Raw genomic sequence first — 26,562 nt, 5'->3', positions numbered from 1 at the left:
CCTACACCACTGCTGCCTGTCTGTTCGTGATAGCGACTACGGCAGTCATCTCCACAGAGGCGAGCGATGTGCTGCAAGCCAGAGCCAGACAAGCCCGTATCAACGTCGCCTGCAGACGCGTTGGAGCATCAATTAATGGCCGTTTAAAAGTGGCAAAAAATGCATTTGATATACTTCAGCTTAATTAATACGTTGCTGCCAATTTTGCAGGGCTAATTAATCAATTTGAAAACCGGTCCCTAGTGAGAAGATGTCCAGATGATGTTGTCTGGAAGAAAAAACTTACGGAATATCAGAGAAGAAGATGAATGGACATGGGAGTTGCGTGTTTGTTCTACCAATGGCGATGAAAACAGGAGAGCAAACATAAGAAAAGGAAGTAGAAGTCAGGAAGAAAAATGCCCCAAAAAGGTTGGCACAATCAAAAACAGAATAGTGGGAGAGATACACAGCTCTGTTTACAGTTCAGGCTACAACCTAGAGACTTTAAAGAACTGAAACAGGGTTGGGGATTGATTGGGACTTGAACTACATGCTTCGTGCACTTGTAGTTCTGTTTATACTGAGCCAGTGAATGAGGCCGCAGAGTCCTGGCAGGCAAGCAGACAGAGCTACAGATAGTAATTGGGAGGGCTATGCCTGAAAAGAAACAGAGGACTTCAAATGGGATGAGGGGGGTGTAGTAGAAGTGTTGAGATGTGAAGAAAATAAGCCTGCAGCAAAACCACCCAGGGACGGTGACCAATGACAAGCTCCCTTTCCTTCTTTTTCTTCTCTGTCTGATAATAGACATACCTGTGTGCCATCATGTGTACAGTTCATGAGTGTATATACGAAGCATATATATCAATACCTGGAATCAGACACCGTAATTCCTCTAATAGCTCCCGTTTCAGTTCCCTCTATCCACTATTTCTTTTTTACTAAGCCTCATTAATTAACCATAAAAATGACTACAATACATTACCTGTACATGAGCTGTACTGCTTAAGACAAAGTAGCAGATGGGACTTACCAGGCACAAGGTGACCATCTTGCGATTCATCTTAAACAGCAGGAGGACATAAAACATAAAAACAGACCTTTCTAAGCAGATGATATTGTAATTTCATAGGCATACAATCACACCATAGTATTGTTTTCTCGTGTAAATATCAACTCAAAGTGAGGGATGACTTGCTGCTTCGGATCATTCAACTGGTATCTTTACAACTTAATAAAGACACATTGGAACACTGCCAGGGTGATGTTCACCACCCCTCACTCAATGCTGCTCTTGCACCGTGCCTTGGCCTCCTGACCCCGCCCTCCCCCACAGCTTAGCTAAGCCCGCATGTTATTGGCTAAACACAGCCAGCTGCAGCCAGTTAACTGTCTAATCTCACATCAATCGATTTCCCCAAACAAGGAGAGGTTGAGAAGTGGAACGAAAGTCGTGGAGCGGGGGTGAAAACACAGTGGAGTGTGAGAATAAATGGGAGGGCAGCGGTGAGGGAGAAACGGACAAAAGCAGGTTGCAGCATGACTTTCCAGCACCACCGGGCTTGTGTGTGTGTGTGTGTGTTTGTGCCTGTGTATGTCCGTTGGTGCATGGGTGCGACAATCTCTTGTTCTGGACCATAAAATGGATACTGATTGAAGACAACACACATAAAATAGAAATGTGGAAGGACAAGGCTGTGGTTGGCGGTAGCAGAACATATCCACCAGCAATGTTGTATTGGGACAGTTTTTACAGGCTGACTACTGCCGAACACACTCTTAGCTCCATTTGTCACGGCTTTGTGTGTGTGTATACATGTGATTCTCTCAGTCCCTCATGGACAATTAAATAGGAACATTTTCAAAATGAGAAACATATGGAGCCTTTTAATTGGCCAATTTCTCTTGCCAACGTGTGTGGCTTTTTTCATTCGAAAAACCAATGAAAAGGAAACAAAAAAAAAAATGCTATCTAGTCAGACATGCATATTGCAGCACAGAGTGCTTGCACAAATTGTCATTGTCCTTCCGCAAAGAGAAAAACAGCCCTTCTGTTCACTGGATTAATAGCACCATTACACAGATCCATGTTCAGTATACCGCACCGTACTGCTAGATCCCGTCAGTGAGATAAATACTTCTTGGTGTCAAGACTTTAGCAAGTTTGTATTTTCTGAGGGAATATCTGTTTTGTCAAGCAGGTAATGGCACACGCCGAGGTACATGACTGGAGGAAGCTGCGGTGAGGAATTTACCATAGCAACTCCTGTCCTATTCCTTCTGTCTATACCTTTGTATAATCTTGGCTTTTCTTGCATCCCCTGACCCCTGCACTAATCACGTGAGGTGGCTCGGGTAGGGAGGGCTGCAACAACTCATATCTGGGGAGTTATTGTTCTACACATGTCATGTGTAATCTGCCCGACCCACAGCGCTTGGAATAATTATTCATATTTAATCACCACACTACGAAGCTACATCTCCTGCCGCTCACTAAGTCATTTTCCATGTTCCATTATCAAAGTTTCAGAGACGGGTGCTCAGGGAAGGGGGACTAAATGGAGAGGCTGAAGAAGTTGGGCTTATAAAAACATAATGGGCTTGTCTGCTTTGATAAACTGAGGACGTGTATAGAATGCACACTCGCTCACACCCTCACACACACACACACACACACACAAAATGAGAAAAGTGCAGAGAACAAAGTAGGGGAGAATAAAGTAGCCGAGTAAAAGTTCAGATTGTGAGCATTCAGGCAAGTCAGGAGCTCAATCGCTGATACAAATAACGGCAGCACCGAGAAAAGAAAGAAAAACAGATTGCTAGTCATTTGATTCGCGTGTGTCTGGCTCGCGCGGCAAGGTTCATTCCTCATGCAGTCAAATTTGCCGATGAGGGCTCACCTTGTTCCAAAGGCGGTGGTTTCACGCCTGTGGCCTTCAACTTAAGGGCTTCTTTTGCAGACATATCACAGCAGGAGCCTTTGTTGGTGTCCTGGTCGCTGTCAGCCTGGTCACTGTCACCATGACCACTGTCTCTGAGGCTTGCTCGCTCTGGGTCTTTGAATGTCGAACTGCTGTACACACGAACAAAGAAATAAATAAAAAAATAACAGAGAAAAAAAGAGCATTAGTACCCAGTGTTTGGAAGATAATTTCTCTATGCTTTTTTTAACCCTGAAAGGAAGTTTAGACACAACATGAAACATTGATGAGAATCCCTGAATGCTTAAGTAAACCAAAAAAATATTATTATAAATAATAATAATAATAACTTTATTTATATAGCACCTTTTAAAAACAAGGTTTACAAAGTGCTTTGACAGACCAGCCAGCAAGACAGTGCATAAGAAACAAAATGAAATAACAAGTGACAATCAAATAAACAAATAAACAAACAAAATAAATAAAATAATAAAATAAATGAAATCAAGTGATAATGGTAAAATATAGTAAACAAATATAAGATAAAATACCAAGACCAAATGAAAATGAACCAATAAAACGACGACATAACATAAAAGCCAATCTATAAAAATGTGTTTTAAGAAGTTATAGGATTTAGAAAGTAATAAAATGCTTCTAAAAATACTGTACCAGCTGAACTATCTGCTAAGGGAGACTAAAGATGAAACTAAAGAGCAGAGCGTGATTATCTTTTATGTAATATAAAGAAAACTGTTAGGGACCAATTTTAAACCTAATTAAATGTACATGCCCTTCCTCTCCCTGCTATGACACAAAACAATTAATTGTCAGTTTAGTTACTGTTGCTATAGTACTGTGTTGGGAAAAGAAAAGAAAGGTCTGACATGTAGTGACTGTTATTGATCCCAACTCTTACCTTTGAACAAACTGTTGTCTGCTACCCATATAATTAGGCTCAGTGGGGAAATTGTCCGTCTGTATGGAAGGAAGAGAGAAAAAGAAAAAAGGTTGGAGAAGATTCTAAAAGGAACGAGTCCTGGTGTGAAACAAGATCTCCCAGTGACAAATGATTAATTTTGCAGGAAAATGTTTTGTTAGAGGAGAGAGCAGGGGCAAATAAAATACTGGGGATGTGAGCTCCATATCGTTTAGGTTTGCGCATTTCATTAACCACATAAAGAAGGCTAATTAGCCTTGCAAGAGTAAACCGCAGAGCTGAACATCAAATCTGGCAGACAAAATCAATAACTGCTAGGACAATAGCCTTGATGAGCATAGAAAACGTGTCAGCTAAACATCTAGTAACAAAATTAAACAACAATGCAATTTGTTAGTTCCTTTCACAACAATACTGTGAGAATCTGTTGACTCTCTGAGCCACAACACTTTATTTTTTACTCCAGAAACTGAGAAGTTGTTTGTGAGGAATTGGGGCTTGTATGTGTTGAACCATGTGGTGTTAATTCGATATGGGGCTACCTGATCATACACAGGGGGCTTCATGCTATGTTGTTAGATAGAAAAAAACACACATATTGTACACCCTTGTGCACAGGCGTACACACGAACACAATAAAGTCTAATATATACATTCACACAAAGAAACTGTATGGCATGTACGACAAAATACATCATTATAATGGAATGCTGGTACAAAGCCTATACTGCGTAAACTGTACAAACACCCCTCAATCTCCAGCACGGTAAGCAGCAGTGCATTACAGACTGTATCAATCACATTGGCACTGGAATGTTCTGTCTCTCTCAAAATATAGAGGATTTTTAATCATGTCAATTGATCTAAAAGGTCACAGAGATCCCAGTTTCTTCCTGGCATTTACAGAAGTGCCTGTCAACCTTACTAATAATGAAAACAACTAATGGAAAAAGCAATCATGTGTACAGACTCTGCTGTAAACCACCAATTATAAATAATAAAGAAAGAAAGTAATGTGTTTATCTTTTGTTAAGAATATTCCAGTCCCTTTTAGGTAGAGGTGGAAAGTAGATCTGGGCGATATGGAGAAAGATCAAATATGATGATATTTTTGACCAAATACCGATATTGTAGGGTTGACCATTTGTGTTTTTACTAAATATTTAACACAATTAGATTTCTAATACATAATCATCAGTAATGTAAACATAATGACCAAGTGGGTAAAGGCAACTAATATAACAGCCATAACAGTCTGGTAATTCTGAAAATTACATCACCTTACTATAGTGGAGTAAAGAAACAATGTCAATTTGTGATCCGTATGATCCCTCCTCGGAGTTCGCCACGCTGATTAAATTACACAGTTTAACTTTAACCATCACAGTGTGTAGTTTTACTGATGATTGTTATCCGCCAATATTCAGTAAAATATGCGATCAGGACATCAGCATTTATGCTTTCCTATCTGCCAATATCTGATAATGTTACATTATACTCAACTACGTGTTTAAATTGACAGGAGGAGAACTAGTAACCATGGCAGCATCGCCAATGGATACAAAGGAAGGTTCCTTTTTGGGATGATAGGAAAAAAAAAAAAGAATCTGTCATGCATCATCAATGATCAGCAATTATTAACGGCAGTAAAAAAACATGGTCGGGGATCTCTTAAAGATGAATTTGCTTCTTTTTTTCTTTTGTGCTGATCTGATCTGTGATACTATCAGAAATGTGAGTTTTCTGATCGGTTGAACCACTACCTTACTGTAATAAAGCCTCTAAGAAAAACTAAAAAAAAAAGGCAGAAAAAGACAACACTTGCCATTTAACATTACTAAGATATCCAAAATCGAAATCACAAGATTGATAAAATATTGATTTATTGCCCAGCCCTAATAGGAAAGGTGAAAACAATTGGCCTCCAGAATTGATAGCAGTAAAATGTCATGTTTAGTGAGTAATGTCTCCCTGTGCCAGGCTTTTTCACATGCACAGCTTGACTCACAGTCAATAGAGTATTTCAATGTCATCCGTGCTCTGCGGTGGCTCAGTATGAAAGAGGGTGTGTGAAGGTCAGACAGGCCACCTCAGTACTTTGACCTTCCATGCTTTTGCCAATACCTTTATCACTACCTAAACACTCTATTCCACCTCAGCCTTCGCCAAGATTAAAAGAAAACACCCACAGAATATATCAAAAGCTGGAATCTGACCGGGGAGAAAGAGAAGAATGGATGTTTGAAATCGTTTGGCATTGAAATGATGACAGCCTCTCTCAAAAAGGGGAGATGGAAGTCTTTTATAATATTGTGCCCCTTCTGTACTTTTATGACCAGGGACTCGTCCTTGGACACACTTTTCAATCAACACAGCTCTGTTGGCAAGGAATGAAAGGACATTAGCAGAAAAAAAGGTTTGATTGTTACACACCTGTACACACAGAGCAAATATCAATATGATATTATGTGCACGGAACAGTTTTTGTATATTACAAGAGACCAAAACACGTTTTCTTCTTTTTACCCACTGTAGCGTGTACTATTGATGAACTTAACTTGAAATTGCAAATGTCTACTGTACGTTAATAGTGTGTCAAATGGATATACACCACTAAATCCTGTAGAATGGTATTCACGGCTGTAGTTTTTTTTCTTACCAAAGAGAAAAAAAAGGAAAGTAGTATGTGTTCTGCATCCATCTACCGCCCACCAGCCCTACAAGCCAATAAAAAGCACATTACGCCACTTCATAGAAACCTCTTTCCTGCCAATTAGAGTCCAGGCTGATCTTAAGCCTCCATCTCTTCCTGTCTGTCTATAACTGCACAGCCCTTTGACTACAATGGGCCACTTTCCAATTAATGGATCGATAATGGCCAGTATGGACTGCTTTGTACTTAGCCAGTCAAAGCCCACAATGAATACAGGATAATTTGAGGGGGGAATCATACATACTGGCTAGATATCCAGTAGTAGTTCATATTATTATTAGACACTGAATTATTCAGTACATAAATTAATTTATCATTGCAAGTATCATTGAGTAGTTCACATTGCATTTCTTGCCTTCTAATTTCCCCTTGAGGGACTTCTTTAAATTAACTTAACTGAATTGAACTAGAGAGAACTGAATTGAGCTGAACTAAACTGACCTAAATTAAATGGGCCCAAACTGTGTAATCTGTGGATTTGGCCTCTGCGGCTTTAAAATCTGACTTGCACCTTAAATATGAGATATTGACCTTAGAGGTTAAGAGAAGCACTGGACCTATTTATCACAAGATGAATCCAGCGGGTCGGGGTCAATGCACTTTGTGTAAATGCCAGCAGAGGTTAGTTACATTGGTAGTGTGGATGAGCAGTGCAAAAGCCTGTTGTTGAATCGTGGGCCTACTGAATGATATGTTGTGTTAAGTCCAAGCAGCAAGGCCACAAAGGTCAGCGAGATACTGAGTACAATGAGGCTGAGTAAGTGTAAAAAGCTGCATTCTATTCTGTATTCCCATTGAGACCCTAAGACTGACTGGGTCGACAGCAGGCAGATTGAGACAAATGGGAAGAGCATATTGGAGTGCTATTTTTCTCTCATGCCTTGTTGGTCCATTTTGGGGCACAGTCCATTTCTACTTGGCTACGTTTGTGTGTATCTGCTAGTGTTTGTGTGTGTACACGTGTATTTGATATCTTAGGTATGGGTTGTGAAAGAGGAGGAATTGCAGCTTCTCTTTCACACATCATTGGACAGCTCTCTTTTATTCACAAGAACAAGAGCACACCCCCTCCCTCTACCTACTCTGCTGGGCATGATACATGCATTTGTCCTTTACTGTCTTCCAAAACACACACACACATAGAACCACTCACTGTGTGTATGCGTGTGAGTGCATGTGTTTCTCTGTGTCGGAAGGTGTGAGCCGTTCCAAATCCACCATAACCTTGTCTGTAAGCCAAAGAGATCTGGACTGCAGTTTTTAATTTGATAAACTATGTCTCTGTTGTGTATGTGTGTGTGCAATGTTACCACCAAGGGAACTCTAGTTTATTCCTCTTGGAAAACTGTCAAAGTAGCTCAGCAACAGCCAAATGGGAAGGGTGGGTAAAGGATAAAACAGAGCAACATTGAGCTTAAATGGAAAGAAAAAACAGCAGTGAAGGGGGATGCCGCATGAGCAGGAAATAGGTAAACAGAAAAAAAGGTGGGAGGATTATAAAGGAAGTAAGGGAAAAGGGGTGGAGAAACGAGACAATAATTAGACTGCATTGATTACCTAGTGGCTGAGTAGCAATTGTAAGTGATCAAATCTAATTAGCTGGTCCTATACATCTTCTTTGAGATAACAGTGCAATCAATCAATGGGCTTAAGTGAACTTTAAGCCATCACAGTCTACTGCTTGCTAAATATCTTCCACTATCTTCCAAATAACTTACAAGAGGTCAGGTACAAATGAATTCCTGAGTAGTAAGGGAGTGCCACTGGTGCCGGTAAATGGAGACTAGACAGATTTCAGCCACAGTGAGGTCTTATCAGTCAAGATGGACACCTTGCTAATGTTTCTGGACGGTACTTGAATCGTAAACGAGACTTTGACAAAGGGTATCTTACACATTTGAAGACACGTTTGGATGGCAAGCTGACATAGGATAGTTTGGACATTGTTTAATGTTTATGTATTTATAGTATTTGAGAATACCATATTCATATGAGTAGGAAGTGGTTTCTCTGAGGGAAAAGAACATTCATTGTTGTCAATTAGATTAGAGTGCACTAAGACGTATATATCTTCCACCAAAAATATAAAAAAGGAGGATAAATATATGTGGCTAATATTGGAAAATGTGTATTTGAACCACACATTTTGAAAATTATCCTGCAAAGATGTGGTAAGACAGGTACAAAAAAGTGCAATCTATGCACCCATTCCTTTCAAAAAATGTCCACCTACAAACAACATACTCAAAAAAAAAAAAGAAGCTTTTTCCAAGGTTCCCTGATGAGCCGTGTTGTGGAAAAAGGTAAAAATGGTAGTTATCCGGCATCTCCCAAGTGTGAACAAGCACAGCTGTAAGTGAAATCGAGCATGCATGCTCTGGATGAAGTAAAAAAAAAAACCTTTAAAATATTTGGTTTTGAAGTAAAGAGAATCACCGGCAAAGGAGCATTCAAACCAAGAGTTGTCTGTTGCGTTACTCAACTGAACCATACATCTTTTTTTAAATGTGCTAGTTTCAGCAGGAGATCTTAGACCCATCCATTTATTTTACATTGACAGCAGGATTTATTGCCCATGCATTGGCCGATGTTTAGTGTTTTCAAAAATGAATTAAAAGAAATTCAGTGGTTTGTTTTCCTAGCTGTACGGAATAACATACTGGACCCTGAAACCATGCTGCGTGTTCAACTGTAAATTTCATATTGAGTTACAGCCCTCGTTATTGGAATATGTTGAGATGCAGGATTAATCGTCTCCTGTTGCTTGGTATCTATGAGGTATAAAGCCCAGTTGGTGCCTTGAATGAATTCATATGCTCTTTGCTGGTCAGACCAGAACAGAAGATGAGAAAGCCCTTGCCGCAGGGCTTTGTGCAGAATGATTAGCTACAGTGAATTACCTGCATAAGTAATGTGGATTTTCCTCTATACCACGATGTTTGTCACAGGGTGGAAGGTAACCATATCTGTCACATGAATGAGTGAGCTGACACTCCATGTGACTGTGGCCTTAAATGGACTTAATGCATGAAAAACTTCTGGCATTAAGAAAATGTTCCTTTTTTGTTTAATAGATAACACTATGTACCATGCAATATTTCAGAAATGTCTGCAGGAAAGGGAGGACATACCTCAGTAAGACAAGACAAAATGCTGAGGAGTTAGTGCCAGTGTAATAATAGCATTTCACTAGAGACTGTATAAGAATGTATTGATTATTTGTCCCACCCCTGGTAATAAGTCACTTAAAGTATCTCTCGAACGGATAGGTATCTCCTCTCCTCCCCATCTCTGATTGTGCTGAACTCGACTTCAGAACTACAAATCTAAATACCACTCAAGCTGAATAAAGTAGCCCACATGTACATATTTGTTGGACTTGCCACTGTGTTGACATATCGTGACAGTGTTTCTTGTAGAGCTACTATGGGCTGTTTGTAACAATTGCTTGCTTGTTATGAAGCAGTCAGCTATAATGGCACTTCATGGTCTCATCTTGTTAATCATTTTGCCATAATGCCATAATTCATAACATAACCACATTTGTTTTTGTACATTTGGGAAGAAATGTGTTTTTTTCTTCTTCATTAAATAGGGCTAAGTAGCACTTTGGAGGCTTTTACATTCAGTTGTATAAAAAGCATGACCTCTAACTTGCATATTCACTGCTCAACAGCAAAGACACAATATTCATAATTAATATGGAACCACTCACATTGATTGCCTATTATTTTGCTTGACCATACAGTGTCATTAGAGATGTCTATTAGGAGCCTATTGGAGAGCATTGAGTTGTCTTAGTGGCACAAGTATTCTTTATTTATCACTATCATTCTCAACAACTCACGCCATCATATAGTGAGAAAAAGGCACAAAAATGAAATAGTTTACACTCTTACCACACACTTCGGAGGGGACTGAAATCCTTGATAGGTGAAATGCAAGAGAGGAAAGACAGAAAGAAGGGATGCACAGGGCTGAAGGAGGGCTGAGGTGGTTGTGCTTGCCTCTTCTAATCAAGAGAGACAAGACATTACTTCAAAGCTGATTTCCTTCAACCTGTGCTGTTACTGCTGTTTTATCATTCCTTTTGAGGCAGAGCCAGAGCAAGCATAGTTATAATTTTCTCTTCTGTCTACAAATGACTACTCTGGTCAAAATTCTAAGGTAGTTAACTTATGCAAAAGTGGGATAGCTAGATTTGCCTTATAGGAGCAGTGTGTAAGATTTAGTGGCATCTAGTGGTGAAGTTGCAAATTGCAATAAACTGAATACCCCTCCTTTTCCCAGGGTGTCGGTGAACTGAGGTGGCCTAACTGAGGTTGACGTAAAAACGCATAAGGCCCTCGCTAGAGCCAGTGTTTGGTTTGTCCGTTCTGGGTTACTGTAGAAACCTGGCACAGCAACATGGTGGACTCTGTGAAGGGGATCCACTCCCTATGTAGATATAGACCGCTCATTCTAAATAAAAACATGTTAATTCTTAGTTTTAAGTGGTAATAAACTAATGAAAACATAGTTATGAATATTATATTCAGTTTCTGCCAATAACCACCTGCTAAATCTTACACACTGTTACTTAAACAGCAATGAAATAATCTGTCAGTGTGGGTTTGGGGGGGTACAGTGCAAAGAGCGGTACATTTATCCTTTGTAATAATGTCTGTCATTGAGTCGGAGAGGAGAGCTGGTCAACAAAGCGTTGTTAAAATGCAAAATAAGATGCAAACCTCCTGAGAGCGTGCATATCCTTGAACATGTTTTTCTCTCTCACTTACACAGTCAACACACACACACACCCACCCACACCCCACACCCCCCCCACACACACACACACACAGGTGCTGGATATCATACAGTCTAGCCTATTTCACGATGCATGAGGAATCAAATGACGGGCTAAACTAAATCCTGCATGAACAAAAAATGACTCAGAAGGCTTGTCTTAATAAGCATAAAGTAAAACAGCATAATCTGTTTTCCACAAATTACAAAAAATATATAGTAATCTGTTTTTCTAACTCCTCTGCATGTAATTGATTTATTAATGGACTGATTAAGCTATTATTGAATGAATCATCCTTATCTAACTAAAAAGGACGACATTACCCATAAAGCGTTATGATGTTGACCAACATCCCCTCGGGTAAAGATTACAATAAGCTGCCACGTTGGAAACACACAGGCTCTATAGTACAGCAAGCTGGCCAACTGAATCTTTTCTTTTTTTTTCAGTCAAATTAAATAAAATGAGTTTAAGTGTTTTAGTCAAGAAACACAAACCTTTGTGACAAAATGTAAGGCTCAAGGTTTTTCTTATTTGTTTTAACAAGATCGTAACAAGAACAAACATATTTGAAATATTTTCACCTGGATGGAGAGAGAATTCAAATGATAATGGGTACATGCTACAATCGGCCAAACCATGTCAACTGTTATACAGTCTCACTAAGTTTGTTACATTCACTGGTTAGTGTCTTTGTTTAAAGGCTTCTCTATTCTCCGATATACATCAGTTTTGGATCTGCAACCAGGTATAGGGATGTGATGCTGGTGGCCCTCTCTTTGCCAATCTCCACCAGTTCTAAATATATCTAAATAATATATCTCCCAGTACTGAAGAGGTTTTGTGTTGTAAATTACATCTTTATAAAAGATCTTCTTAGTATTTTCTTTTAATTATCTCTTTTCATGTCCCTCAATTACAAACAAAAATAAACACTATTTTCAGATCTTTCTTTTTTAAAAGAGAAAGGAAAATGACAAAGAATAATCAAGAATAATCGCCAGCAGGACACAATGGAGAACAGCACACATGTATATTTAATGACATGAATTAACTGGTGTCTGGGATGGTGTGTATGTGTGTTACTTCTGAGCCATTACAATGAGGTGCAGTCACATCCGTATGTATGCAGTGCAATATAATGAGGCAGCTTGTACAGGCGTTGGCAGTCAAAACTACACCAGACAAAAAAGAAAATCATTAGACATGAAATAAAAAACAAATTTTAAATCACAGTCTACCAGACACAAATAATCTGACCGGAAGAGGTTGTGACCCCATCTCTATCCCACCCTTAAAAAACAGTTTTTTGGTATGCCGTTGAAAAGGGCACAAATCACTCCTGTTTCTTATATTACTCAAGTATTACAGGCCCAGTTATATTTGCAATTATCTTCCGCAATATTACTTCTGTTTGTCTGCAGCTCCTAGCAGCATTATCTTTTGAAAATACCACAACATTGACACTTCAGCAGTCAGTTTTAGAGAAAACTTTTCAGCTCTGAAGAGGAAGGGCAACACAAGACAGCACATTTGTACTCCTATCAACACAATCCACATATGTGGCAGTTTAGCCCCAGGAGTAAAAGATAAATTTGGCTTTTGGCATATATATTTATTCACACACAAAAAAACCGAACACAGCAGTTTGCTAGCTCTCTTAAAATAGCAGTATTGTTTTCCCTCACTACCTGAGACGTTTTGTGTAGACATATTTAACCAGCTGGTCTGGGTATACTCTTAGAAATAAGGGTTCTTCCTAAAGGGCTCAGGTTGTACCCAGAACCATTTGCTTCTGAAGTGCACTTTTTAGTTATGTTAAGGGTTCTTTGTAAAACTAATGGTTCCATTATGAATCACTTTCATTCAAAGAACCCCTTTTGGAAGAAAGACATCTTCAAGGATTAATTAAAGCATTACTTTTTATAGATCCTTCCAGTCCACATAGCCCCAAAAAGTAGGATTGTGAATCATAATTGTTGTGGGTTGTGCATGAAACTCTCAGAAAATTAAAGAGTGTTTGCAGCCTTGTAACCTAAAAATGAGGTGCCATCAACTTGTTTTCTGGCTTTTAAAAGCACACATTCATACTGATATTATAAAGCCCTCTTATCCATTATTTATATCAAATTTGACTACAGAAACAAGCATTTTATAATTAGGTGTTAAAACAAAACATCCATTAATGTGGTCTGGTTGCAGGTTTACAAGACAGAAGCTGAGGGTTGGTGAACAAAAACATTAAAAAGATCAAAATTATTCCATTTGAATTAATGGAGGAAAAATAGCCGTTCCGTGGATGAAAGGATTTCAGATATTTTCCCCAAGCCCAGAACCGAGGCCAGACGCATATATATATAAACACACAAATATAGACACACAGAAAGCAAGCACACATATTTTATGTCTAATATCAATACATGCACAATTATACCCACATACACACCTGGGTTCTCCCTCTGTGACTCTCCAAGCGAACACATACACACACAGACACACACACACACACAGAGATGGACTATGTATCGCTTCACTTCAAGGTGACCTATCTGCTGTATATATATATATCAGGTCAGAGGTATCTGAGCAAGGGGAGGGGCTGGGAAAGGGAGGGATAGGAAACAGGAAAGATACCATCCACACACTTTGGTAAAAACTGACAGTAAAGGCTTTAGGATAATGCTCCGTTGTCAAAGTGTTGGAGGCCAGTTCAACCAAGTCTCTTTTAAGTGCGTCTGTGGTGCATTAAGTATCTGTCAGAACAGCTTTAGCATTAATCAGCTAGCCCACAGAAGAAACAATCACACATAATCTCGAGCTCTAAACCCTGCTGACCTTCTCTTCAAATGCACAGATAAACCCCCCTTCAAACCACAGTCATTTAAAGACACACACAGGCCCAAGCTCTGGCGCTAGTAATTTCTTCCCCCCCTGCTCTCCCTCCCCTGTAGTCTATCTGATTGGCTCCCCCCCCCCACACAGCAGCACCCATGTCTCTCCACCTGGGAGTACATCGACTCAGCATGTCAACTTGACCTCAAAGAGGACGCATTTCAGACAATGTGTGTGGGGAGAGGGGCTGTTTTACCCCATCAATCTGGAAACAAAAGAGGAGAGCAGTAGAAGGCAAGAGAGACGAGAAGGGCAGAATACACAAGTTCCATTCATCATTTTAGCAGTGTTGAGAGTGCACAAATAGGAAGATCTGTTCAGCGTTATCATTGAGCCAACGCTTCCATCCTGGTACTTCATTTATTAAGACTGTGCAGATCAATACGGCAGACATATACACTCTGTACTGTTGACAAGATAATCTCATCGTTATGAATTTGGCTTGGGTCGTCAGTAACATGAGCAATTGCATTGCTTATCTGAGATGACAAGAGCACAGAGAAATAAAAGGGAATCCGAAAAGGAAGAGAGTCAGAGCAAGAGCGGGAGGAAGCAAGGAAGAGAGCGAGCGAGCACTAGTTCGCTTTATTTTTTACTAAACAATGCTCAGAGCGATAGATAATGAAATACAGTATTTCAGTACCAAACAGAGGAAAAATCAATAAGAAACGGAGCAAACCAGCAATTGATCTGAACGCTAAAGGCCCCAAAAAGATTTCTCTCTAAGACATAAACCCAGTGAGGGTCCAATTGAGTACATCTGCGTAGCACAATAGAAAAAGATGCAATCGGCCAAATATACCACTTTCAATACGCCATCAGCACTCAGCGTCACCATTGCTACCCTGAAGAGCAGACACAGTCAAACGTTGGATGACAAATCTTGTGTGCCCGCCACTTAGTGGGCCTTTTGTTTAGGCAATAGCATCTGAGAGTGCCGACTCATTCGCCTCTGTTGCCACAAACACATAACAGCCAATGCAGAACACAGTGGCTGTCAATTCCCCTTAGACACACACAGGGCTTTAGACATGGGAGTCAGATTTCAAACTGTGCTACAGATAGAAGCAGGAACAGAGAAGACAGTGGGATCTCTCCTATTAGAGTGCCAGATCTTCACACACACACACACACACACACACACACACACACACACACACACACACACACACACACACACACACACACACACACACACACACACACACACACACACACACACACACACACACACACACACACACACACACACACACACACACACACACGGCAGGATTACATTGTTTAGAAAAATTCTTCTCAAATTGCAAGGCAAACTGTTTCGGGATTAGGCAACTGCAATGTACTCCAGCGGTTGTATGGGGGAGGTGAAGCTTGTATAATAGCTGCTTTGTTTTGACATGTAGTTAGGTGAAATGAGAGAAAATGAGATGGTATTCATGGTATATCCCTCTAATCAATTAATCACATTACTGATGATGCTGAAGAAGTGCTGAACTGTAGAAGACAAGGACAAGGAAAGTGAGTCTCGGGGAGAAAGAGGATAAATCATTTCTCTTATACTAATGAGATAGAAGGTGAGAAGAGATTCACATAACTCATTCTTTGAGCTGCATGTTGTTTCTACAGCACATGCCTAGGGGGCACAGTGAAGGAAGATGTGGCAGAAATAAAAGCTCTCTGAGGTTGGACAGGTGCCAAGACACAGCAGAGCGAGTTCCACTTTGTTTGACTTTGAAAGTGTTTGATTTACAGCAAGGAGACCCAGCTGCTGGCGGTTCAAAGAATACATCGCCATGCCATGTACGTCAATGTGGCCCTCTGTGTGCTGCGCATCTCAGTGAGATCACTCCTATTCACACACACACACACATATATACATATATATATATACATACATACACATATATACATATATATATATATACACACACATATACATATATATATACATATATACATATATATATATACATACACATACATATATATATATATATATATATACACACACACACACATATATATACATACACATACACATATATATATATATAAATAAATATATATTATCCATCTCACAGCTGCAGCTCCGGCACCCTGCTGCTCAAAACGTTAAGTCTAAAGACCCCAGGAGGGATCTAACAGCCCTCAGGGGGCAGACGGACCCTACAGGGAAGCCCATTCCAATCTGAGAGAACCAGCGAGACCAGTGCTTCAGAGAACAGCTGGAGCACAGGTGGGTGTGCGCGTGTGCCCGTACATGCACGCGCGCACAGCCATTGAAGCTGAATCTCAGATTCCTCCACTGTGAAGGTTATGTTTTGATCTCTTGTTTTTATGACCTCTGTTGATGCTAGGTTGGCTCCTCGTGCCTGAGTTGTTTGAGCACAATGCCAGCAGCACCAAGGTAAATGCTTCAAAATGTACCAGGGGCATGCACAGAATTATTGGCACAATCGTCCTTTTTCCTCTACAAAACAATGTGTGTGTATTGGAGGAATTTATGTAAAAGAGAAAACACCTAACAGTAAATGATGGGGTATAAAATGCACAGATTCATCTGGTGTAGGCGTGCACTTGTAATGCAACAGAAATATGGGCGACTAGCAGCATCAGCGGGGTCAAGAAAACAAGACACACTGTCACACAAGCAGCCACAGCAAACACAAATGACTGGCAACGTACACAAGTCAGGCTCCCGAGAGCCTTGTTAGAACAGAGAATAGAAAAGTAATTACTAAGTCTGATAGGACTTGATCTGAAACCACTTTAAATGCCAGTCTGTCTATGGAAGCTAAACCAAGCTTAACAATGGCACTTGCTACTCAACAAAATTACATGACAGCATGACATGATATTTTGAAGCTCTGGTGTAAGTGAATTATTGCGAGTTGTGATCATCCACTTCCCAGCTATCACAAACAGACTCATGCACACACAAATGCACACTAACTTGAGAGCGAAGGTCCACTCACAATCTAGTATTGTAACAATGTCATCTCCAATAGGCTGTTTCTTATTGAACGAAGCAAATTGGTTTAATGTGTCCGGACAATCTGGATAGTATCACAGAGGTCAACTTCTCATATCCTGTCTCTTTCATTACAGTTGGGGAAAAAAAAATCTCTTTCGTTTCCCTGCATTGCCAGATCGGGAGGTCTGTTAAAATAATGAAATTATGCAGCAGAGATAAGTGCTGTGACCAAATGAATGCACAATGGCTGGCTGAAAGGAACTCTAGTAGCTGGGCCATAGGACCATTGTAATGTATACATACATAAATGTCTTCAGTTTATCAATCTATTTATTTATTTACTTACCTCCTACTGGAGTTTATAATAAGTTACAGAGGGACCTTGTGTCTAGTGGTGGGCATAGTCTTGTATATATATATATATATATATATATATATTTAATTAGCAGAGTTAGTTGGATTTTTGAGAACTTGCAATAAGTAAAACATTCGCTTCAACAGCTGCCTCCGATCTCAAACACATTTCCCCCCCGGTACTCGTAATATGTTTCTGCAAGTGAACTATTAATTGCGGTAAATCTTTGAAGAATTTCCAGCCTGGCTCTGTTTAATGTTTTTTCATGGAAACAGTGACCAAAGAAAACATTAAAAGTGAGGGTAAAGATTACATTTTAACATATGAGTGGGATTCATTACTATCAGAGCAGTTTTCCGCAGTTCTTCTTTTTCCAAAACTTCAAAATGTCAATGTTGAGAGAGGAGAAGAATGGTCTCCTTGACATTAGTACAGTCAGCCCGACTTTCTCGCATGCTGCATCAAAGTGCAAATAGACCCTGGAAAAAGTCAATGAATACCCAAATGCTGCTCATATTAGAAAGTAGTTGGCTTCTGTTTCCCACTTACCCTGTGTACTGCCCCCCCCCGTGTTCACAAATGTGTAGCGAGAGACCTCTGATGTTTATCGTGACATCTTCCGCTTCCCTCTGATTTGTTAAACGCTATGATTTATTAATGAAGGAGGATGCAAATATAGCCGCTGTTTTGTGCTGCGAGTTACACTTCTGCTACAGCTTCAACACACACTGATGCATCTGTACTGGAACAAGCCCCTCTGCAGACTGAAATACCACTAATGGCAGCTAATAAACAACACATTCATTGACAAAATGTCAATATTTTTGGTTGAATAGAGAAGACTTAATTTACTGTTCAACCCCAGAACAATACTCTGTGGTCTGACTGCACCTCCTCTTAGTTATTTCTATCATATGAGCTTGCAGGAGATGAAGAAAAATAAAACTGCCTATTAATAATTCAGAATTTCAGCATGTAGTGTTATGTACAGTAGCGACAGCTTTATTTGTGGAAATTTGAAGATACACCCTAAGGCGAGTCGATAATTCTTTTTTTTTTTTTTTTTTTAATGTACTGGCACGCTCAAATAAAACAAATCTAGCCTAGTGGCCCGGTAGAGCTCAACTGGGGGACAAAAGTACACAAATTACTAATGGCTACTTGAAATGTCTCTCATTCCTATAAATGACTGTTGAGACTGACTTTGCTGAGCTGCTCAATCCTGTCAGCAACCTACAGGTTTACGGAACTCATTGGATAGAAAGCTCCAAAGGAAAGCAGTTATCTAAAGATGAAGGGAGGGCGAGAAATGAAATAAAGAGCGCTTTCCTATTCATTGCCTCAGTGGCCACTGAAGTGTGGGAGCAATTTCAATACAATATACAGCTGAGGCTTTGATAAGACTTGTCGGTGGAATCCTTAAAAACAGCCCAAGCCCGGCTACATGTGCATCTGTGTGTGTGTGTGTGTGTGTGTGTGTGTGTGTGTGTGTGTGTGTGTGTGTGTGTGTGTGTGTGTGTGTGTGTGTGTGTGTCTTGGAGGAAGGGTGTTTCAAGGTTCGGACAAATGCAAGATTGTCCCGCTCATAAAAGAGAGGAGCTCTGTCACGGAGCCTGCCAGCTAAAGGCTTAAATCACATGCCTGGAATACACAATGACGTTACACCCACACACACACACACACATATATACAATCTCCCTAAATTATGCAGAGTAAGACCATTCCTGGAAGCACCCATTTTCAACATCTGCTCCAGCTACATTGTTGGCATGCACATGCTCAACCTAAACAGATCAAAATGAGCAAACATTTTATCTCCCAGATTGTATGCGCACCACTTAAATGATCAAGGTCACACCTCTTAACTTCACCCAATATGATCATGGTTGTCATTTTTTTTAGAATCCCTTCAAAGACCTTGGTTTATTATCAGTTGTTACAAGAGAAAACCGCCTTGCTTTTCTAATTCATATGCAGAAAAACTGTGTGCGCATTTTACATATTATGGATTAAGTGTCTGCTCGGTAAATTTTAGTGATTGTCATTTAAAATCTTTCTAACAAAATAGCGTCATGCAGGCAATTCCAGAAAAATATTCTGTATTCCACCTGTTTGTCACGTATTCATGTCTGACATTTTTCATTAGAGCCGCAGCAGCCTCCATACCAAGTGACAAGTGGCAATGTCAAGTCAGCAGAGACTAGAGCCCCTTTTCTCCTTGACACCCTCATCTCAATGCCACCCCACAAAAGGCAGAATGCCGCCACCTAAAGGCAGCTTTTATAGCCTTTGCTTCTGTACCACCTGCACCTTATTAACATGGTTGGCCTCCCACCGAGACAGGATTCGGTTTAATTAGAGTTTCCTGGTGAATCTAATTACTACGCTCAAAACTTATCAAAACAAATCAATATGCTAAATTATGGGCCATTTAAAAGTAATGACATAGAGTCTTTGAATGTTTGGTAACAATGAGGGCAGCATCTCTAAAAAGGTGGGAGGAAAGCAACAAAGAAACTTATGAACCAGTCGGTGGCCACGGCTTGGCACAGCCGCTGGAGCTAAACATAATGTGGGACAAAATCCTAAAAACGTATTCAAGGAAAGAGTGGGCACAGGCTCGCTTTTTGGAGCAATTTACTGAAATCCCTTCTTCCTGAGCATTGAGGAATTTTGCAGCAGATTGGTTTTAACCTTGATTCCACACTAAGTAATTCCCTTCAACGCCTTAAGCGGAATTAGGCATCATTACGTATCATCCATCTCCTTATCCCAGGAATTCTCTTTTGAGATGAAATGAAGCTCTCCACCGGGCCGGCTGCTAGCACGGTGGTGACAATGATAAGGCCAGCAGAGCTCTGCTGATATGTACATATTATTCCCCTCTCCCAGCTAGAGACCGAGCCCAGACTGTCTGCCAGCGCACCACTATAAAACATCATTAGAGGCCAGCAGCAGTGTGGGGAGAGTCTGGGAGTTGCAGGCAGCTACAGTAGCCCCACCAGATGCAGATGAAGACAGCAGCACTAAAGGTGCCCTTGTGAGATCTGACTGGGCAGGCGATATGCTCTCCCGCTTTATCCATCTCTTTATTTATTTTTCTTATTTAGCCTCTCCTCCCATGGCAACTGTAGTGACAGATGGGCTGAGAGGCCTTGGGATCGATGGAAGGGGAATTCTGTCTTTGTTTCCTGACATTTTTCCCATAGCCACTCTCTTCTGACTCAGGTTACTTACTGTCCACACAAACGGAGAGAGGAGGCATGAGCGGGGGGCGGGGGGGGGAGGAAAGTGATACGCCTCTGTTCAGATTCTGAGGAAACTTAATGCCTCAGGCCATCTCCCTCTACACAGGTTTCTGTTGAATAATACAATAGAGCACCCTGCACGCCTGATGCGTCGAGGGGTCCCTCTGTAAACAAGACACTGAGGAATGTGTTGTTGCTGCTCTTGCTTGTTTTCCCTTTTGACAGTCTTAAAAAGGGGGGTGAGAAAAGGAAGTGCAGTAAAATGGATGAGCGACAGCCTCACGTAGCATTATTCATCTTCAATGCATTAGCAGAGAAAAAAGCCTGCAGAATGGACCAGCAATTAATTTGTCCCTCTGATTAGGAAGCCTTAACGGTCTTTGTGCTGACCCCTTGGCCTTTGCAACTGGCTCATAATAGGAGTAGGGTTGAGACTGAGAGTGGGAACAACAGACAGTGGCCTTCCTCCCTGGTGGGAATACGTCACATCTGATCACAGTCATCGTCACATCCACATCCAGCGCAAATAGTGGGAATAGAGAACACAGCAGAGAGCCTAATGGCGAGACTAATTGCTAGGGTTCCACTGGGATGTAACGGAAAGGAATGTCATTCTCCAACTGTGCCAAACAAAGTAGGGCTAAAGGCAGAAGGTAATAATAATTAAAAACTATCAAATTTTAGTAGGAGCATATATTTTTATATGTTAACAATAGGTAAACAGCAGCTGCCCATTATCCTCAGTGTAACATACCACTGTCTTAAGCAGGCTTTAATCCTCGTCTGACACGACAGACTTTTAATGGGCTTAAGGTCAAAGACACGGAGAAGTTATCACGTTAGAGGCTTATACACCCAAGTGCTCCACACAAAGAGGAATAAAGTAGCTGTGAAAATAAGTACAATCTTCTAATCTCTGGGATTTAAAATCGCCAGAGTTAACCACAAAGAACTATAGAATTTGATGATTGATGAATGATTTTGAACGGTGGCTTGATACAGTAAACACGCATCTCTCACTGTTTGTGGAGTGACTTTACTATCTAGCTTTTTATTATGTATGTACACACACACACACACACACACACACACACACACACGCCAGCAGGTTGTATTGCTGTTTCTATGAGGTCAACAAAATGTGCCACATAGTTTTACTTTGTGTGAACATGTTTTATATTTGTTATTTTAAAGGCCGTTCTAGGGATGGGGATTAGAAATTAGCAGTAGCTATATATGCTGTGATACATTACATTGGATGGTTTTTTTGTGCAATTCCCTGTGTCTATTGTAGTCCCAATCACATTAATATTAAATACAATTAATATATATATATAATTATGTAGGTAGGTATGTAAGTTTTTATGTCATTTAAAATGACATACCTGATTATAATTTAGCCACAGGCTAAACTCTTTGTTCCACAAGACTGTAACGACAGTGATTGAGTGATTAATGAAAAATTTCTACATGAAAACTGATTTCAAAAGCCTGCCGTGACATATTTCAAGCACAACTGATTTGTGTCGATGTCACAGGCTCTGTTTCTATGAGAGCTGCAGAATGACGGTTTAATCCTTCTAATGCTCACCCCTCCCTCCCTTCTTTTCCCTGTATGCTCTTGGGACGCTCTGCCTGTCCTCATCTTCTTTTTCTTTCATTTTACAAAGCAGGGGGCAAATGTTGACATAGGAAATGGGAGCTTTCTGAGGGTTGTGACGTGGAAATGGTGGCATAACGGTGAAGGAGAGGAGTGCAATTTATCTTACCTGAATGATGGACATGCGGTTAGTAGGTGTGTCTGTAGTGCTGGTGACTGGGCCTGTGAAGCTGGTGTGGCATCCCACGTGGCCTTGGGGCACGCTGAGGTTATTGGCAGTGGGCTTGAGGTACATGACCTCTGACCTTGGTGAGCTGAGTGGCAGGCGTGTCTGGTAGTCAAAGTACATGGGAGAGGTGGCCAAGGAAGGGCTGCTTACCACATTCATCACATTCATGGCATCCCGCTCCTCCACCTCGCTCTGCACCAGCATGATGTCGTTCTTGTTAATCTTCTTCTTCTTGCCCTTCCCGAGCTGAGGGTGCGAGTACTCTGCAATGCGACAATTATAGGTACGGATCTCCTTGTTTTCTCGCTTGCACTTGATTGCTATGGTCACCATGGCTGCCAGAAGCATGATGGATATGATGCTTAGAGTTACAATAAGAGGAAGGGACATGTCCCAGTTCTGATTGTCTTTTGTGCGTGGCAGTCCATCTGGAGGACGTCCGTTGGACGCCTTGATCATGAGTCTGGCGGCAGCAGTGAGAGTTGGCTTGCCATGGTCAGATACTCGGATGATCAGCTCCACAATGGGGTTGACATCGTCCCAGAATGGGTGGGCTGTTCGCACCTCCCCTGTCACTGGATCAATCTCAAAGAGGTGCTCCTCATTACCATCAGAGATCTCATATGTGAGCCTCCCACTCTCGCCATAGTCATTATCCACCGCCCTCACTGTGGTGACAATGTAGCCGACACCAACGTTGCGCGGCACATGGATTTCAGCCGTGTCGTTCAGGAGCAGGGGCAGAACTATAACAGGGATGTTGTCATTGACATCCAGAACACTGATGCGTACTGTAGCGTTGCTCTCCAGGTGTGGAGATCCTGCATCTCTAGCAAGAACCTTAAAGTCAAAATACTTTATTTGCTCATAGTTGAAAGATCTCACTGCATAGATGGCTCCATTAGCAGCATTCACATTAACATAGGTGTTGACATCACCCCCACTCACATTGGAGTTGACTATGCTGTAGTACACTGTTCCGTTCTGGCCGAGGTCTGGGTCATGTGCCAGAACTGAACCGAGGTACTCCCCAGGGATGTTGTTCTCGGGTATTTGAAGAAGGTAAACTGACTTTGTAAAGCGAGGAACATTGTCATTTTCATCCAGAATCTTTACAGTGAAGGACTTTGTGGAGTTTAGAGGAGGAATGCCGTTGTCTTTGGCCACGATGGTGACATTGTACTCATCCTGCATCTCTCTGTCCAAGGGCCTGTCTGTCACCACAGTATAGAAGTTTTCATAATTCTCCTCAAGTTTAAAAGGGACATTACCCAGTACTCTGCACTGAAGCTGGCCATTCCTGCCCGAGTCCTTGTCTGTGACACGGACCAGAGCGATGACAGTGGCTGGAGGTGCTGCCTCGCTGATGGCTCCCTGTCTCACAGACACAAAGCTTACAAACGGCCAGTTATCGTTCCTGTCCAGCACTTTAACAGTGACTTTACAATGGCCTGGGATTGGATTGGGACCTAGATCCTTTGCCTGTACGTCAATCTCTATAACTGGGCTCTCTTCATAGTCAATTTCGCCCTGAATCTTTATGACCCCTGTTCTGGAATCTATGGAAAAGAGCTCCCGGATTCTCTCCGGGACATAGCCACTAAAAGAATAGACTACTTGTCCGTTGTTGCCCTCATCAGGATCAGTGGCGTTCAAATCGATCAACACTTTACCAGGAGGGGAATTCTCAGGAATTTCCACAACATACGAGGGCTGATCAAACACAGGGCTGTTATCATTGGAATCAATAACTTTAACATTTATCTGCATGGTACCTGACCGAGGATATTCTCCCCCATCTGTGGCTGACAAAATGAGGGTGTGATGGTTTCGTTCTTCTCGGTCCAATGGCCGTTGAATAACCAATTCTGGGAATTTAGTCCCGTCCCCACGGGACTTTACCTCCAAGGAAAAGAGATTGTAGTCATCGCGTGTTATTTGATAAGTTTTCAGGCCGTTCTCCCCTGCATCTGGGTCATGCGCGCTGGTCAGGGGAAAGCGTGTCCCTGGCACTGCGTTTTCAGAAATGTCAATATCAATCTGATCCGAGGGGAAGGAGGGTGAGTTGTCGTTAATGTCCTGAATATCTATTTTGATCATGCAGATCTCCTTGTCATTGGCAAACACCTCCATGGAGAGCTGGCACTTGGGGTTTCTCTTACACAAGGTTTCCCTGTCGATGCGCTGCTTTGTGTACAGCAGTCCGCTTTGGGGGTCCACGTCGATGAGATGCGGAGCCGAGTTCTCCAGCACCCTGAAGTTGGCTTTCTTACCCTGTCCTCCCGGCCCAACCTGTTCAATTCCGAGTCTGGCATCTTTGGCTATGTTCCCAATCACTGTTCCGGGACCCTGTTCCTCCGGGACAGAGTAATTCAAGTTTTTCAATGTCAGGGCTTGAGCCCATAAGAGGAGGAAAAAGAAAATAGAAAGATACATCCCCACTCCGTAAAAGCTGCTCTAATCTGTGTTGGGTTTACGCTTCCTTTGACCTGTTGATATTTTGTTCAAATTTGGTGTTTCTATTAATCGGGATCAAATAAAGAGTTCTGTTCATCATGCGAGGCCTTGGCATTTGTGTTTGTGAATTGTCTTTGCTCTGTCTCTCTCCTCCTCTGCCTCTTCCAGCAATCTGTGGTGCTGAACACCTAATTTATATTCAGCTGAGCGCCCAGACTCATCTGAGCAATAAACGCGATCCAGTCTCCAAACAGAATAGTCATTGTAAGTGTTCAGTCATGCCACCTAAGAAGGAAAACAGGGAAAAAAATATAAATTTATTATCATGTTTATGTGTCAATTAGTCACCAAAATAAAAACAGAATAAGCCACACCGACCATACTGCCGGTAAGAAATCAGATCCACCGCCGAGCCAAAAATGAAACAGTGCTCATGTGTAATTCATCTCCACAATTATGGGGGAAGCTTGTCAATTAGTTAACCTTGGGAAGACACTCGGCGCAGCACAGGTCGGCAAAATAAAGATTCTCCCTTGTAGCTTATTTACAACATGTATCACCATAGACAGAACGCAGTTTTGAATCTATCTCTGATGTGCCATGCACAACCTGACCCTGGCGTGATGACTGCACATAATGAGACTGCTGACTGGATCTGTAACAGGGCAACTTTAATAAATGTGGTAACACTGCAGGCGTACAAATGAAGACGGCCTATTTGAATAAGTGTGTATAAAAATGAGCCTCTTACACGCATTAACAAATCCGCATAATCCGGATATTTACAATGAGCCTTATACAAAAAAAAATTCGGAAATGAGCTGCCAGCATCTCAGCACAGCCGTGTAATTCTTTCCACTGATGCCCTCTGTCTCTCTCTCTTGCTCTCTCTCTCTCTCTCTTGCTCTGCAGGATTCATCGGTCCTTGGGAGAATCTGTTGCTTCCGCATGCATGGGGATGGATGTGAAAGAACAACCGAATGGAGATGAGCAACAGACGGGGGGGTTTTCCAAAGTGGTAAATCACACAGCACAAGAGACATAGAGGACAAAACGTCAACTTACCAAAAAAAAGAAACTGCCGCATGCCAAAATAGTCCAAAAAGATAAAAAAAAAAAAAAAAAAAAAAGGTGAACTGTCAAAACCAAAACAGAGAGTTGCAGCAGCGTTCAGGGAGAGTTTCCTGCCCTCCTAACCAAGCCCCGTTTTCCTCTCTCCCTTCTCCGCGCAAGAAGAAAAGCGACAAGCCTCCTCCTCCTCCTCCTCCTCCTCCTCCGCCGCCGCCGCCGCACGCAGGCTACAGTGCAGCGCAGTGGAAATATAAAAAAGTGCTCCAGAAAAGTATGACTGTAATGTCAATGAGCTGAAGTCCTCTCCGCTGTCTGATTAGGATGCAGCGGCTCGCCTTCTGCCTGCAGTGAGTCACCGTTTCTCCAGGAGAGGAAAACTGTACGAGAA

The 26,562-nt window shown here is 41.4% G+C and overlaps 1 protein-coding gene across 1 annotated transcript in view; it reads right to left on the bottom strand.

Annotated features, from left to right (window-relative positions):
* pcdh17 (protocadherin 17) overlaps positions 1–26,220 on the bottom strand; it is a 52,221-nt gene extending 26,001 nt beyond the window's left edge. Inside the window, exons 1-4 of the mRNA XM_054612255.1 lie at positions 26,169–26,220; positions 22,587–25,388; positions 3,826–3,884; positions 2,886–3,058 (exon numbers count right to left, since the gene is read on the bottom strand). Of these exons, the coding sequence (XP_054468230.1) occupies positions 2,886–3,058; positions 3,826–3,884; positions 22,587–25,082 (2,728 nt within the window). The 5' untranslated portion in view covers positions 25,083–25,388; positions 26,169–26,220. The remainder of the gene's footprint in view (positions 1–2,885; positions 3,059–3,825; positions 3,885–22,586; positions 25,389–26,168) is intronic.
* Between the last annotated feature and the right edge of the window lie 342 nt (positions 26,221–26,562).

The sequence above is a fragment of the Anoplopoma fimbria genome, chromosome 2 (assembly GCF_027596085.1).
Source record: "Anoplopoma fimbria isolate UVic2021 breed Golden Eagle Sablefish chromosome 2, Afim_UVic_2022, whole genome shotgun sequence".
Classification (NCBI taxonomy): domain Eukaryota; kingdom Metazoa; phylum Chordata; class Actinopteri; order Perciformes; family Anoplopomatidae; genus Anoplopoma; species Anoplopoma fimbria.
The sequence above is the reverse complement of the archived record's forward strand: the minus strand, read 5'-3'. Positions and strand labels throughout refer to the sequence as shown.